Source organism: Tamandua tetradactyla, chromosome 1, assembly GCF_023851605.1.
Source record: "Tamandua tetradactyla isolate mTamTet1 chromosome 1, mTamTet1.pri, whole genome shotgun sequence".
Taxonomy (NCBI): Eukaryota; Metazoa; Chordata; class Mammalia; order Pilosa; family Myrmecophagidae; genus Tamandua; species Tamandua tetradactyla.
Window position 1 is genome coordinate 174,927,035 of NC_135327.1, and position 18,125 is coordinate 174,945,159.

At 37.0% G+C, this 18,125-nt stretch overlaps 1 protein-coding gene across 1 annotated transcript in view; it reads right to left on the reverse strand.

The window, feature by feature from the left end:
• The window catches only part of CHCHD3 (coiled-coil-helix-coiled-coil-helix domain containing 3), a 352,306-nt gene that overhangs the window by 69,305 nt on the left and 264,876 nt on the right, over positions 1-18,125 (reverse strand). The window contains exon 6 of the mRNA XM_077136125.1: positions 4,392-4,462. Coding sequence (XP_076992240.1) covers positions 4,392-4,462 — 71 coding nt within the window. The remainder of the gene's footprint in view (positions 1-4,391; positions 4,463-18,125) is intronic.

Genomic DNA, 18,125 nt, shown 5'->3' on the forward strand with positions numbered 1-18,125 from the left:
AAAATCCCACCCAACAATATTGAATCAAGATTAAAGAACATGGATTTTCTGGACTATACAATAGTTTCAAACTGGTACAAATATCTTGTTTAATTTATTACCTATAAGGAAGAATAAAAGGGATTGATTAATTAGGAACATGGATTTGATTAGGCTGAGTTAAGACATATAATGAGTTAAGATATACAAAGCTTGGTTAAGATATATAATGAGGAATTAGCAACAAGACTGCTGTATACCTAACAGATAACAACAATGGGTGATAAAGATACTATGAAGTGCTCATGATAATGACTGTTTTAGTTGGATTGGGAAAACAGATTTCTCTTGAATAAAAGCTAAATGGGGGGAAAACTGCTGGATTTACCCAGTGATTTAGGTTTTAAAGCTAAAATTTTATAGCTATTGCAGGAAAAAAGATCTTGCAGAAAAATAAACACGATTGCAAATTCTTTATCTCCAAATCCTTTAATTCCCACTGAAATAAAGGTATATAATATCATTTTTATAACATTTTTATTAAGGATGCAACTGCCTCATTTAAAAACTGGATTTAAAAATTGCTCATTTTACAATTCTCTCTTCTTACTGCTTTTTGCTAGACTCTAATTTCCATTCTAGTAAGACCCTGCCTGTTTTCTTCAGAGTTCTATATTCAGAACTTAACAATGTATGTCACATAGGAACTCTATGAATGAATTAAATGAATGAAAATGGAGGGGGAACTGTATCTCTTTAATTGTAAAGTATTTTAATAGTTTCTGTCAAAACTATACACTGAGGAATTGAAGTATGAGTTAATATTTAAGCATTCCTAAAATAGTTCCATCAGCTATCCTGATAGGATACATCAATGTGACTGGTGTTGATCATGTATAGCCTTATACGCTCTCAACTTTTTTTCTATTTACAGTGATTTTGTGTGACACCCCCTGTGCCAGTGTGAGACTGTTATGTACTCCAGAAAAGCCATGTTTTAATCCTGATCCAATCTTGTGGGGCCAAATCTATTGTTTAGGGTGGGAAAGTCTGGATTGTTTCCACAGAGATGTGACACACCCAGCTGTGGGTGTGACCTTTTGGTTAGATTACTTCCATGGAGATGTGGCAAGCCCAACTGTGGGTGTGACCTTTTGATTAGATGTAGATGTGACCCTATCCAATTAAGGTGGGTCTTGATCAGTTTCTTCTTTTTTTTCTTTCTTTTTTTACATGGGCAGGCACAAGGAATCAAACCCAGGTCCTCTGGCATGGCAGGCGAGCATTCTTGCCTGCTGAGCCACCACGGCCTGCCCATGATTAGTTTTTTCTTGATTAGTTTATTAGAGTCCTTTAAAAGGGGAAACATTTTGGAGAAACCTTAGATGCAGATGCCTGTAGAACAGTTGTTTCAGAGCTGATAGAGACACGGATGTTTGGAGATACTTAGAGTACCAATAGAGCAGATGCCTAGACAAGGGCAGAGTCCAGCAGACGTTGCCATGTCCTTCCCATGAGATGCTAAGGAAGTCAGAATCCAGAGTTTTGGCCCAGAGGAGATAAGTAAAGGAACACAGATGCTTAGAGAATATCACTGGCATCAGAAGCTGGAAGCAATGGAACCAGGAACAAGGACCAGCAGATGCCAGTCATGTGTCTTCCCATGTGACAGATATCAGCCTTTCTTGAGTCAAGGTATCTTTTACTGGATGCCTCAGTTTGGACATTTTTCTGACCTTAGAACTATAAACTTATAATAAATTCCTTTTATGAAAACTATTTCATTTCTGGTATATTGTATTCCGGCAGCTTTAGCAAACCAAAATACCCCCCTTTGAGGTGTAATATTGCCCTAGAATTGCAATTTTAAAAGTTTCCATCACGTAACCCAGATGTAACAAAATGGTGTATTTATTCCATCAAATAAAATTAACTAAATATTCTTTGAAGTACTTCAGAGCTTGTTGTCGAAGAGAGATTTCTGAATTCAGGTTCAAGCTGGTCAGAGATCTTCAAGGTAAAGCTTTCAGATGCTAAGCTGGTCATTCAGACAGAAGCTAGTGAAAAGAATTTGGCTAGGCAAGAAAGTTCTGTTGGGCAATCGAAGGAATTTAGTATATTGCTTTGTAAAAGGCTGAAGATCTGAGATGGCCAAATGTCCACGGAGAAACAGGGTTATCACTAAATAATCTCTATACCTTCAAAGGTGGCAGGCATTTCTTATAGCCAATGCACTATCACTTCTAATAAACTAATCATAAGCTAATGAACTAATCACAAATCAAAATATAACACTGTAGGAAGGTTCAGTATTTCAGGTAGTAGTTAGAAAAAAAACAATGTAATGAAATCCACTCTCAAAAACTAGCTCTTGAAAATCTTTCACCGTGAGTAAAGCTTGGATTTTTACCTGTCCAGGTGAGTTGGAATTATAAAGTACTATCTTAAGTATAGGCTAGACCTGACTGACATGGCATCTGGGCAGGGCTTAAGAGAGTAGTTCTTCCCACCTAAAACCAGACTTACCCCTCTCTATGAAATCCAGAGTCCTCCAATTTTCCAATCTGCTAAACTTGTATTTCTGCTTCTTCCTTGCCACTTCTTACCAAGCAATCACTAATTTAAGTCAAATCTTCCTTCAATGCCATTTTTTCATCCATTTCTTTCTTTTCTCTTTCACTTTCTTTTTCTCTTTTACTTTCTCCCATCTAGTACATCTGGTTCTTTTGTTGTTCATACATTCAACCAAACTTCACACTCACTGTCCAATTTTCACTGTTATAGGAACATGGAAATCAGGACACACACCTGGTCAAACACCTTCCAATGAATTCTTGTGAAATAAAGACCAAACTTCTTAGCCCAGTAGCTAAGGGTAACTTCTGTTTTATCTTACGATTCTGAGTCAAACCATTGGTCTTATTAAACTTGCCCCTCACCAACTATATAGCAAAATTTCCTTCTGTATAGCTATTTCTTCCACCTACTGAATACTCTTCTCTTCAAGCCTCAACTAAAACATCATCTTCTTTATGAAGACTTCATTGATCAGTTCTATACAGAATTATTATTATAGTCAGAATGATTATTTCCCTTAAATATTCATTATCTGTATAGCTACCTTATAATGAATCAATGCTCAGGGTGCCAAGACATAAATTCTCATAGTACAAAGAAAAAACTCAAAAAATGTTGCTTTCAAGTAGGGGGAAATATAAGTACATAAATTAAAAATGCATATAATGTAGAGTACTTTTTAAAATGAAAACTACATCCACCACTGTATTTAAATTCTTAAAAATCTCACATTTACTTTTTTTTTTTTTTGCATGGGCAGGCACCAGGAATCGAACCCAGGTTTCCAGTACAGCAGGCAAAAACTCTACCTTCTGAGCCACTGTGGTCTGCCCTCACATCTACTTTTAAGAGTGAGCTGTGTGGCCCATTTTTATTAGATCTCTCTTCCAGGTCCCTCAAGAGATAATTCATTTACCAAGACTGGAGATTTGGTTTGTTTGTTTACTTGTTTAAATATACCTCAAACTCTCTTTACAAAAAGAGTTTTTTAATCTCAGATCCATTTCCATACAAACTGCACTACAGCAGAAAATAATGACTACGCTTTAGGGATTAATCATTTTATGAAATGCTTATAAACATGAACAAAGAAGGGGGTCAGAACCCAATGGAATCTTTCATCTAAACCTGTCACAACAGCTTTTTGTGCTTCTGTAATCTGCATGTGTGCTACTACATAATAGAACTATTTATAAACTAAGGAAACTTCTGCATGATGTCCTCTTACCTAATGGGACAACTAGAAGTAAAGGGAAAGTAAAGGACTATTTGTTGCAGATACTTTGATTCGTCAATTACAGAACATTCATTTAAACATTCCAAAGATTTATAAAGGTAGCAATTTATTATGACTTTCATAATCAAGGGCAAGGTAAACTCTGTGATTTAAATGCTTTCAAGATACACATTAAGAAATAAAAACCGCTTAATCATGAGAAAGGTGGATACCCAAATTTGGACAGGTCTATCATTTCATTATGTAAAAGTGAATGGTTTCTAGGTTTCATGAATAGAGGTAGCAATTTAACACCACCATCACAATCAAGGGCATCCTACCTTATATAATATTCCAAATGAAAATTCTATTACTACTGCCTTCAATTTCACCTTACTTCATAAAAAAGAACAACTTAAAACAAGTTTTCATCAAATGCCCCTTCCTTACATTTGAATTCCAGCATAGCAGTTAACATGGCTTCATTTCAACCACCCAAACACACTTCCAACTACTCCAGAGTGCTATCTAACAAGTTAACTTCTCTTTAAAAATCAAGAAAATTGTATTTTCAGCTCATCAAAAGTAGTAAGTAATTATAATACTATTAAAAACTTACTTGAACTTTGCTTCTACTTCTTCAGCAGCTTTCTGATATTGCTCAGTGGTGACTTTGTAGAATTCTGAGCTCTGTGGACAAAGTTTGATAGGAGAGGTTTACTATCCAAGAGGATTAAATTGTGTGCAAAACATAAAATGTCAAAAAACACACAAAATCTTCTTTCAGCCACTCAAGCAGTGGGAGGAAAATTTCTTGTTTAAGTGTCAATGGGATACTTATAAAAATACATGTAAAAGTACTAATTTAATAACAGTACAGTTGCTGTCAAACAAATTACAATTACAAAATAAACTTTCATGTTATAATTCATCATTATTTGATTCTTCTTAGAAAATTCCTTGTCTATGTATTTGAAAAATTTTTTAGATCTTCCTTATTTGGAATCTACCACTGAAAAATCAATGGATGCTTGAGATAGAATAATGAAATTCACCCACAGTCACATTTCCTTCTATATACAACGTTCTCAAGATGGATTCCTTATGGAGTAGAATTTGTTCTATCACCTTCACATGATCATAAAACAACAATATTTATAATAAATTAATCAGTAATAATAAGGGACCAGATTTGGGTGATTTTTATACAAAGAATATTTCCACTATCATGTGAAGAAAAACTAGCAACACAAACCAAGTTGCGATATTAAGGTTATACATTTCCTGGGGCAACAAAATAAAAAATTACTCATTCTTGCTGGCTACTTTGAAACCTGTCTTTTACTGCAGGGGGGTGGCCTAAATGATCCCATGAGCCCTCACACTCTAATGAAACATCCTACAACTACAGTACACTACAAAAGGAACACACGAACATATCACACAATGCACTGGTCTATCATACACCCTTGTCCCCTAATCACTCAGGTTTCATACATGTGGCTTGGGGTAGTTTATTTTTTAATAAATCACTGTTGGTTGGTAAGAAAATGAAAATGAAATCCTCTTCACACCAGTGACCCCTTTGCACTTAACAATCTGGGTTGCCCAATGACAGTCACATCCAGGTTTCTTGGATGTAGATAAAATCAATAGGTATGTGATTAGACAGCACACTCAGGGTGGCTGGAGCCACGGACAGGTCACCATTTGAGATGATGAATGGCTCTCTATCAACCTACAGTCCCCTATGATGCTAACACTTACTATAATCTTATTTGGGCTGCGATTTATCTTTCTTGCACCTGATCAATAAAGATGAACAGAACAGTTGTAAGGATCGATGTAATTTTTTATCATTTTCAAGGATGAGCTGCATTTCTGACATGAAGACAATATTCTAAGTGTACTGCTTCTACCTCTTTTAAAATTGCAATTTGAGCAATCAACTGTACACGTCTATATGCTGAGAGGTTTTAAGTAATCTGTAGGGCTCCAAACTATCAAAATACCATTTGTCTTCTCAGATATTTTAAACTTAAGGCTGCTACATCCTCCTATCAGTTTCACATATGTGATTTTCTTTAAAAAACATAGAAGTAATACCATGTGGGTTTTTTTGTTGTTGTTTTCTTGCATGGGCAGGAACCAGGAATCGAACCCAGGTCCCTGGCATGGCAGGTGAAAATTCTGCCACTGAGCCACTGTCACACTGCCCACACCATGTGTTTTTGCAATGTTTGGTTTAAGGGTTTCTTAGAACTCTTCTGAGAGCAGCAAAAAGGCAGTTACCAATTTATCATGAACATTGATAAGAAACTCTCCAAACTACTGTGATGAACTGTCAAGTGGGCAATACGGTACTGAATTATCTATTAACATGCTCAGCAAAGCAACACATTCTTGATTAGTACTTTTACTTATTTTTAGTATTGGAATTGTAATATCTGGATAGGACAGGACTAGGCTGAAACATCTGGTTTCTGGTTCTCCTCTGTGACACTGAACAAGTCTTCCAACTGCCCCCCAGCTATTTTTTTACAAAGTTCCAACTTTTAAAATATGGATGATAATATAAATCCTACTTCTCTTTGACAAATCTGTTGTAGAAATAAAATTATATATGTGAGAAAACTGTAAAACCTGTTAAATCATTTTGTAGAATAAGACGAACTAAATGAGAAAACTAACTTGGGTAATTCCACTCTGGGTATAAGCCACAGATGACCAACAGTAAATATTAAGGGCAGTGCAATGGTGGCTCAGTGGCAGAATTCTCTTCTGCCATGCCAGAAACCCAGGTTCGATTCCTGGACCCTGCTCATGCCAAATAATAATAATAATAATAATAATAATAAAAGTAAATATTAAGCTTTCTAATAAGAATTATGCACAAAAGCAAGATTTCTGTCAGTAAGTTAGGGAGCTCCCCTATGCTTGTAATGCCAAACACGGGCAAAATTATTACTGATATTATCAAACTTCCCCCTAGGATATTAAACACAGAAGAACCTATATATGAGTTGCCTGTAAACTTAACACATTAATTTCTCAAAATGAAGCTTTAGGCTTTATTTATATTCCATTCTTTCATCTTGATGACCAGATTCCCACAATACATAAACCTTTCTAACAAAGCTGATGGCAACAGGACATAATAACTAAGGAAATACATACAAATACGACCAAAATCTCTATGTAAACAGTGTTTGAGTCTCATAAGTATTTATGTATTCATTCAAAAAGATTAATATTATCTTAATAAACATTCACCTTGGGGAATTAGACCCTATGCTGGTTTGAAAGGATTTATGTACCCTAGGAAAGCCACGGCTTAATCCTAATCCAATCTTGTAGAGGCAGCCATTTCTTTTAATCCCCATTCAGTAGTGTGGGTTGGAAACTTGATTAGGTTATCGCCACAGAGATGTGGCTCGCTCAATTGTGGGTGCTAATTTTGGATTAGAGGGAGATGTGACTCCACCCAGGTGGGTCTTGATTAGTTTACTGAAATCCTTTAAAAGAGGAAGCATTTTGGAGAGAGAGGGAACAGCATAGACTGGAGAACTGTAGAACCCATGTAGTCAGAGATCTTTTGAAAATGTCCCTGGGAAAGCTTCATGAAAAAAAAGCCTGGATAGAAAGCTAGCAGACTTCACCACGTTCGCCATGTGCCTTTCTAGTTGAGAGAGAAATCCTGAATTTCATTGGCCTTTCTTGAGTGAAGGTAACACTTGTTGGTGCCTTAACTTGGACATTATTATAGACTTGCTTTAACTGGGAGATTTTCATAGCCTTAGAACTGTAAACTGGCAACTTATTAAATTCCCCTTTTTAAAAGCTGTTCTGTTTCTGGTATATTGCATTTCTGGCAGCTAGCAAACTAGAATAGACCCTCAAGAAGCCTTTCATGTAATATGAGCAATAAGAAAAATAATTATGATAGGTCAGAAATGCTAAGTTAAAAATTATACAGTGTTACTGGAGTTCCAAGAGAGTAGAGATCTCTTTCGACTGCAGAAAATATTTTTTTAAATGAATAATCACTACTCAAAGAAATCTCAACATGCTTGCCAGTGGGAGAATGGATAAATATTATCCATACAATGGAAGTCCATACAGCACAGACAAGGAATGAATTAGACATACATGTGGAATAAACAAAAGCAAGTGATATATAAGATAGGGTAGAACGTAATTTATATCAAATTTGGAAAAGGGCAAAATAATGCACAGGAAGAATAAATACAAAATTCCAACACTAGTTATCTCTAAGTGGCAGCAATGTTGTGGGGGCAGTGGAAGGGGATGAAAGGGACAGGATGCCATAAAGAAAGGGCACACAGGTGGTTAGTGATGATTTATTTATTAAAACGAGATGTGGTTACACAAGTAGTTTTTATATGAATTTTAAATATTTTGTAATACATATAACTATCTCCCCACTCCAAAGGTGGCTGCTTAAGAACAACACATAATTTAGTTTGGCTAGAACATGAAAGTACCTTTGGGATGGCGGGGTGGGAGGAGGCACATTGCTGAAAACATTACCTTGAATGCTAGACTACTGTGGCATTTCCACACATTACTAAATAAAAAGTATTCTTTTAACTTTTAATTTTGAAATAACTTTATACTTACAGAAAAAGGGCAAAAAATTCCAAAGACACTTCACCCAGCTGCCCCTCCTGTTAACATGTAGATAATCACAGTACAATTTATTGAAATTATGAAATGGGTAATGTTACAATACTATTAACTAACGACACCAAATTGATTGTTTTCTTTAATGTCTGTTTATACAATACTTACATAATGACACTAGATTTACTGTTCCCGTAGCATATTTTCTCAAATTTCCAATAGCTCGAAGTATGTCTCAGATGAGTTTCTAAAAAAACCACGTTTTTCTTTTTAAATCCACCAAATATTTTTATTGAGAAATGGCCACAGACATACAGTCCAATCATATTATACAATCAATGGCTCACAATGTCATCACATAGTTGTGTATTCTTCACCATGATCATTTTTAGAACATTTGCATCACTCCAGAAAAAGAAATAAAAAGAAAAAAAATAGAACTCATAATCCCATATCCCTTACCCCTCCCTCTCATTGACTCACAGTATTTTAGTCTACCCAATTTTTACCCTTTCTCTCTTCCAATTATTTATTTATTTTTTCTATTTATTTTTTTTGTACTCATTTGTCCATACCCTGGACAAAAGGAGCATCAGACACAAGGTTTTCACAATCACAAGTCACACTGTAAAAGCTATATCATTATACAGTTTTATTGAACAATCAAGGCTATGGGACACAGTTCAACATTTCAGATACTTCCCTCTAGCCACTCTAATACACCGCAAATTAAAAAAGGATATTCATATAATGCATAAGAATAGCCTTTGGATAACCTCTTGTCTGTTTGAAATCTCATAGACACTGAAAGTTTATTTTGTCTCATTTCTCTACCCTTTTGGTCAAGAAGGCTTTCTCACTCCCATGATGTGGTGTCCTGGCTCATCCATGGGAGTCAGGTCCCATGTTACCAGGGAGATTTACACCTGGAAATCATGTCTCACATAGTGGGGAGGGCAGTGAGTTCACCTGCCAAGTTGGCTTAGAGGAGAAGCCACACCTGAGCAACAAAAGAGGTTCTCTGGGGGTGACTCTTAGGCATAATTATTAGTAGGCTTAGCTTCTCCTTTGCAAGAATAAACTTCATAGGTGTGAACCCCAAGATTGCGTGTTCAGCCTACTGATCTCGTTGTCCCCACTGCTTGTGAGAATATCAGGAACTCCCTAGATGAAGAATTTGAAAGATTCCTCCTTTCTCCCTAGTCCCCCAAAGGGACTTTGCAAATACTTTTCTATTCTCTACCCAGATTACTCTGGGATATATCAGGGCACCACACTTACCTGCACAATTAACAAGACCTCACATCCTATTCTTTGATTTTTATTTCACCAGTTTTCCCACTAATGTTCTATTTCTGTTCCAGTATCCAATCCTGGATCCCATGCTGCATTTAGTTGTCCTGTCTCTAATTTGTGACAGCATCTCAGACTTGTCTCGTGTGACCTTGATACTTTAAGAGTACTGGTCAGATATTTTGCAGAATGACTCTCTCAGTGTGGCTTTGGCTACAATTTTCTCATGATTAGATAGAGGTTATGCATTACTGGGAACAATATCACAAAGGTGATGTGCCCTTCTCAGTGTATTCTATCAGGGAATAAAGGGTTGAGTCAGACTGGCTATTCCAAGTACTGAAAAAAAGGGCAAGGGGGTGAATTGTTTAAGATGTCCTCTCACAGGTTGCCTGAGCTATAGATTCAGGCTTTTAGAAAGGAACCCAACTTTTGCCCTACTGTTTCATGAGCCCTGGGATAAAGATCTGTGGATCACATGCTGCAGAGTCAATCGTGTAACTTGTTAAACTTCAGATCCCTGGGCTATACCCTGGATCTCTGAGGGTATTTTTAACAAGCATTTCAGCTGATTCTGCATATACATTAAGTTTGGAAACCACTGGATATCTAGAATAATAAAATAAATATAATAATCTACCTAACTTGCCATTCAGAGTGAATAATAATCAGTATTTTTGAAGAATGATGGCAAATACTACTTTCCATAATTAATTAGGGCTATAATTTAAAAAAAGAGAACCAAAAACAGCAAGTGGTAAGGGTGGTCTTACAAGCTGGTCTTTCAATGAATGATCATTGCTTCATGAACATGTTACTTCTAAGCAATGCTCCTACTCCAAATGGGTAACTCATATTCGTAGGAGTTATAATTTTTACCCATGTTATCTTGAGATGTAAATAGTTTTTACATGGTGTTATTCTTGTTATTAATTATAAATTACTGCTAGTTTAGTGTCATCATTATAACCACGTTTATGTTATTTGGTTAACCCCACAGTTTGTAGTAATGCAAATTGTATGTGTCTGCTCGTTTTCTAATAGATAAATTTTAAGATCGCTGTGATTCAAACAAGTACATCCACATTCCTATTTCCAAAGTAGGTGCACATATTCCTTCCAAACTTTAGTGATACACTAAATCCTCATACTGTCGAGGATGGTGGAGAAACTGAGTACGGTGACTTTATAAAGAGAAGCACAAAGAGCCAGTGATAAAGGTGCCATGATCTTACAAGCTGGTCTTTCAATGAATGATCACTGCTTTGTGAAGAAGGGGCATACTACTACTATGTCTGTAACGTCCTTTCCTAGCTAAAAAACAACTCCATTCATGTTCAGTCTGCACATAGTCTCCTGCAGAAAAGTTACTTGACATGATTTGTTCAGTGGTGGTAGATTTGTGGCAGGTAAATGTGATTTAAATAAAATCTTATAGGTCTGATTTTTTAATTTCCTCCTTAAAAACACGAATATTTATTGTTTTAAATAAATATAAAACATGTTTTTCACCAAGAGTTTCTTCAAGAAGGTAGATCTCATTCATTTTAAGTAAATGGTGGTATCTTTTAGATGTTTTGGCTCTATCAAAAATCTGATAAAGGCTTTTCTGTCTCTGTCAAAGATAAGGGACTCCATAAGAGGTGAGCTATCTCCAAAGTAAGAATACAACTTTCTGCAAAAGAAATGGGTTTAAAAAGCTAAAATATATTGGGTAGATGGAAATACGAGCAGCCAATGAGAGGGAGGGGTAAGGGGCATAGTATGTATGAGTTTTTTTCTTTTTATTTCTTTTTCTGAATTGATGCAAATGTTCTAAAAAATAATCATGGTGATGAATATACAACTATGTGATGCTATTGTGAGTTACTGATTATATACCAAGAAACGGAATGATCATGTAGTAAGAATGTTCGTGTTTGTTTGTTGTTATGTTTTTAAAAATTAAAAAAAAAATGGGTTTAGCTTAAGATTATATTCAACTGCAACAAAAGTACAGCAACAGTTTAGGTTACAAATACTGTAGAAGCCTAAATCAGTAGGGGGTTATTTTTCTCACGTAACAAGAAGTCGGATGCCAGAAACTCAGGGCTGATTTAGCTACTCAAGGATACCATCAAATAACTAGTTCCTTTCTATATTCCTTTTCAATTCTCAGCCTTCATCCTCATGGCCACAGGAGAGCTGCTGCATCTCCAATTATTATGTCCATGTTCTAGGAAGGAAGTAGTCAAAAAAAAAAGAGGGGAAGAAAAGCCCTCTCCACCTAACATTTCTTTGGTTGGAATTATATATCACGCACAAACCTGGCTGTAAAAGAGGCTAGGAAATTGAGTGTTATTTTTTCTGGCTTCTAGAGTAAAGGAAGACAAAGATGGAGGAGTTTGGTATGCGTGTTTATAGAACCAATTTTTCATACCTGCCACAGATGAGGTGACAGCACAAGATAATGCACATAACAGCGTGGTTGATTTTAAATACAAGTATTCCATATTTTCCTCCATTCTCGCTTCAACTTCTAATTTGAGGTGTGGGAGATTTATCCATCTGGCATTCTTATTCCCAAGAACAAGTTTTTAGATAGTATAGGCAAGAAATGCGAATCAACAAGAGAGAGCCTCATCCCAAATGCTGGCTATGGCCTAAGGGTTTGAATGTGTGATGCACTGTCATTTTCACTTTCAGAAAGTCTCCCTTTAAAAATCTATATTAGGTATAACTAATATGATCATACCTGTAGCATATAAAAAAGAACAAAGCAAAAAAAGTTGTATGAAAAATTTGTTAACTAGCTCTTATCAATTCTTTTACAAAAGGCTTCACATGGAAATTTGAGCATGATTATGTAACACATAAAAACTTATTTAATGTTCTGAAAGCCCGAAACTTTATTTTGCAGAGGAGAATAAATAACACTCCTCTTCACTGTCCGTTCAAGGCTTGTGGTAACTCAGCTGATGTAAAGAACAGAACTAAGGGTGGAAAGATTTGAATATCAGATAAGGTAGCAGGCTGCCTGAAGGGTGGCTCTCCTCTTTTTAAGCTCATCTATTATTTCCACTAACGATTGTTGGTCTCTCTACCTTCTGCAACCCACCCAAACCTAAGTCACTCTATCTGGCTACCAGATAGGTCCAGAGTATATGAACACCAGGAAAAACCTTCCTACTGATGAAGCCAATTCCTATTGTTAAGGGGATAGGTATAAAATGGTTTTATTTAGAATTTTGTTATAACACTCACCCAGGAACTGTTATAATATGTAATCGGCTGGATGCAGGTAACAACGTTTCTCCCAAGATAAGAGCTTGGTTAACTGCAGCATGAATGCAGTTACTGAATGACATCAGGTGGCCAAAAAAAGTTCATGCCTCTTCAACCATTATGTCTCTTTAACGAATAACAAGAAACCAAGGAATAGGGTTTACAAGGTAACTAATTTTTTGATCACAATAATTTTAAGAACTATACAATTAAAAAAATTACTTATGATCCAAACTTGGTTTATCCAGTTGTTCCAGTATTTTTCCAGAGAACCTTTCTATTAGGAAAGCCCAATGGATGATATGCATTTTACCTTCCCTGTCATTCATTCCTATAAGCTCTAAAGTCTGTTATGGGTGGGTAGAAGATCAGCAGACGTAATCTGATAATTCTTAGTGAGAAAAGTGGCCTTTCACTAAACAAGAGTAGTTGGCATCTTAAAGAACCTTTCATTATTGGAGTTTTTTAGACCCATGGCCTTGATTCCGTCTTGCCTTTTATTCCCTTCCCCATGCCTCCAGCTCCTGCCCCCTTATTCAGGAAAACGCTATCCATAAGACAGGGAAATCAAAGGTAATATTTAAATAAGTTTGCAAATTGCGAGGACTGGTACAGATCCATGGTATATCAGATCCAGTATTCGACTTCTAAAAGGTGTACCAAGAAATGGTTTGGGTTATTCAAACTGAGTCTTGCTTTTTGACATATAAAAGAGGACCTTATCTTCCAGAGTGATCATGAGTAGCAAAGGCTAGGCATTTATCCCAAGTATTCCCTCAATTTCTACTAATAACCATTTGTATAAACCCACACGTTATCTTACTTTTTTCCTCAGTCCTGTTTTTTCCAAATCTAATGATCAATAACTGATTTAGCAGTTTCTTAATAATGAATTACTAATTTAGAGTTTCCAACAAATCAAAACCCCTGATTATTTAGAAGTTCTGTAGTAAAGACAACGAAGATTCCCTGTGGAAAAGACTACCAATAGCTTATCCCAATACCCATTCTCTCCTTCCTCCTTAGATGGATATATTGTATCCATCCAGTTTTAAGACGGATATATTGTCAACCAAAATAAAAGATGATGTCACCAGTTTGCTCCCAGCTAGGCTGAGATGAAAGCAGAATTGTTGTTTGGAACTTCAACGTAGCCTGCTTAAAGGAGCTGACCTATATACTAGCATGGAATAGTTTCAGTCCTTTTGCCTATTATTCTAGTCTGCACCATAGGTGTAATGGCCAGAATTCCAGCAGCCATATGGAACATGAGCTGACCTCAGAAGGGGAAGTCCTGTGCTAGGATGACAGAGTGGAACAATAGATGCCTGGGTCCCTGATGACACTAAAGCCACCAGAACAGCCCTGGCTTGCCCATGTCCAGATTTCTAGTAATTGAGAAAAACAAACAAAATATCTTTTTTATAATTTCAACCTTCATATAAATGTTTATGATATACATACAAACTAATCAGAATAGACCTTCTCTAAGCCGTGATATGTTTACTTTTGCTATACCTATTAAATAGTACCAATAAAGTGAAATTCAATGTCACACTAGGGGTACTTTCTCCTTTGCAGTCATGTTTTGTTCTATTTTTCAAAATTATTTTCTTCTAACCGCCCTTCTTTTCCAACAAGGAGCAGGAAGCATTAATAATTTTAAAGCCATATCTAACTTTACCATCAGTTTTCACCATCTCCAAGAAGCCACATTTCATGAAAATCCCATTATCTCCTAGATATATTTGTAAAATTGATAAACTACTTTGGTAATTACCTTTTCATTCTGTATTTTCCATCATATAAAGAATTAGAGCTATTCAGAGCTTCTGGTATTTCTAGAAACTGCACTAATTACAGTGAAGTGCTTTCGTTTTCTAATAGGAATAGGAATCCTAGGTTCACTGATAGCCTTGCCATTACCCAGAGATAACCTTAGTTATATTATCTCATGCCTCAGTTTCTTCATGTGGGGATTTAAGTAAACCGCAGCAAATGAGCATTGGGTATTTTAAGTTTCGCTTTATTTGTTCATTTCTTTCTTCTAGAAATACTGAAGGTTTTGTCAGACACTGGCTAGGACAGGAAAAACAATGGCAAACAAATAGATGCATGGTCCTGCTTTTATGGAGTTTATGGCTTAGTAGGTGAGAAACATAAATTTAAAAATCACATAAATAAATGCCTGATTAGTAAGGAATTGCAGTGCTATAAGATCACTTTGTGGAATTTTTTGATTTCTAAGAAATGGTTTTTCTGAATCTCTAAGGCCCCACACTTCACACTTCTCTGAAGTTCCTAACTACCATTTCTATTTAGTTCTTAAACTTGGGTTTTCTTTTTTAATTTCCTTCTAATTTTTCTAGGTATTCCCATCAAATAATTTAAGCTTCGTATCAGAGTTTTTCCACTTGTAAAACTTTATTCTGTCCCCTTTAAGAATAAGGGAGAACTTCCGGAGAAGCTGGTGGCTTCGTAAGACGTGCGGATCTTAGTTCCTCCTCCAGAACAGCTACTGGGGGAGTGGAAATGATACAGAACAGCTCCCGGAGCCACAACAGAGATCAAAAAGACAGCGTACCCCATCCTGGAACGGCTGACTGGCTGAGAGAACCCACTCCGGTGAGATCGCCGAGGGGCGCGAGCTTTCCCGGGCGGGGCGGCAAGCGGCTGGAGTCCCTCTCTTCCTCCTTCCCGGGCCAGCTGGGACAATTGGGCAGGCGGTCCCCTCAAGCCACGGCAGCTGGCGCCCCCACCACGCGCGGCCCCCCGGATCAACTGAGAGAATTGGATCAGAAATCCCCAGGCCGCGGAGAATGGTGACTGGGGGGGTCCTTTCCAAACACGTGACTCCCCGGTCCAGCTGGGAATGGTGCACTCTCCCGGGCTGCGGCGGCTGGCGCCCTCCCGCCATGCTTGGCGCTGCGGGCCGACTAGGAAATTCGGACGGGCGCTCTCACGGGATGCGGCAGCCAGCAACCCTCCCTGCGTTCGGACCCCCGGGCCGGCTGGCACTATTCCAAGCCGCTTCGGCTGGCGAATCTCCCCCACGGCAAGAGTTTTCCAAAGTTAAAGGACCCACAGCACCTTTTACTGGTGGGACCCGCAGACAAACGTGTGCCACGAGTGCCACCTACTGGGCAGGATAAGAAAAACAGAACCCAGAGATTTCACAGAAAAATCTTTCAACCTATTGGGTCCAACACCCAGGGAAATCTGACTAAATGCCCAGACGCCAGCAGAAGATAACTGTCCACGCTCAAAAGATTGAGAATATGGCTCAGTCAAAGGAACAAACCAATAGCTCAAATGAGACACAAGAGCTGAGACAACTAATGCTGAATATACGAACAGAAATGGAAAACCTCTTCAAAAACGAATCGATAAATTGAGGGAGGACATGAAGAAGACATGGGCTGAACAAAAAGAAGAAAGAGAAAAACTGAAAAAACAAATCACAGAACTTATGGGAGTGAAGGATAAAGTAGAAAAGATGGAAAAAACAATGGATACCTACAATGATAGATTTAAAGAGACAGAAGATAGAATTAGTGATTTGGAGGATGGAACATCCGAATTCCAAAAAGAAACAGAAACTATCAGGAAAAGAATGGAAAAATTTGAACAGGGTATCAGGGAACTCAAGGACAATATGAACCGCACAAATATACGTGTTGTGGGTGTCCCAGAAGGAGAAGAGAAGGGAAAAGGAGGAGAAAAACTAATGGAAGAAATTATCACTGAAAATTTCCCAACTCTTATGAAAGACCTAAAATTACAGATCCAAGAAGTGCAGCGCACCCCAAAGAGATTAGACCCAAATAGGCGTTCTCCAAGACACTTACTAGTTAGAATGTCAAAGAGAAAGAGAGGATCTCAAAAGCAGCAAGAGAAAAACAATCTATCACATACAAGGGAAACCCAATAAGACTATGTGTAGATTTCTCAGCAGAAACCATGGAAGCTAGAAGACAGTGGGATGATATATTTAAATTACTAAAAGAGAAAAACTGCCAACCAAGACTCCTATATTCAGCAAAATTGTCCTTCAAAAATGAGGGAGAAATTAAAACATTTTCAGACAAAAAGTCACTGAGAGAATTTGTGACCAAGAGACCAGCTCTGCAAGAAATACTAAAGGGAGCACTAGAGTCAGATATGAAAAGACAGAAGAGAGAGGTATGGAGAAGAGCGTAGAAAGAAGGAAAGTCAGATATGATATATATAATACAAAAGGCAAAATGGTAGAGGAAAATATTATCCAAACAGTAATAACTCTAAATGTTAATGGACTGAATTCCCCAATCAAAAACATAGACGGGCAGAATGGATTAAAACACAGGATCCTTCCATATGCTGTCTACAGGAAACACATCTTAGACCCAAAGATAAACATAGGTTGAAAGTGAAAGGTTGGGAAAAGATATTTCATGCAAATAACAACCAGAAAAGAGCAGGAGTGGCTATACTAATATCCAACAAATTAGACTTCAAATGTAAAACAGTTAAAAGAGACAAAGAAGGACACTATATACTAATAAAAGGAACAATTAAACAAGAAGACATAACAATCATAAATATTTATGAACCGAACCAGAATGCCCCAAAATATGTGGGGAATATACTGCAAACACTGAAAAGGGAAATAGACACATATACCATAAAAGTTGGAGACTTCAATTCACCACTCTCATCAATGGACAGAACATCTAGACAGAGGATCAATAAAGAAATAGAGAATCTGAATATTACTATAAATGAGCTAGACTTAACAGACATTTATAGGACATTACATCCCACAACAGCAGGATACAACTTTTTCTCAAGTGCTCATGGATCATTCTCAAAGATAAACCATATGCTGGGTCACAAAGCAAGTCTTAACAAATTTAAAAAGATTGAAATCATACACAACACTTTCTCGGATCATAAAGGAATGAAGTTGGAAATCAATAATAGGCGGAGTGCCAGAAAATTCACAAATACACGGAGGCTCAACAACACTCTCTTAAACAACAAGTGGGTCAAAGAAGAAATTGCAAGAGAAATTAGTAAATACCTAGAGGTGAATGAAAATGAAAACACAACATATCAAAACTTATGGGACGCAGCAAAGGCAGTGCTAAGAGGGAAATTTATTGCCCTAAAT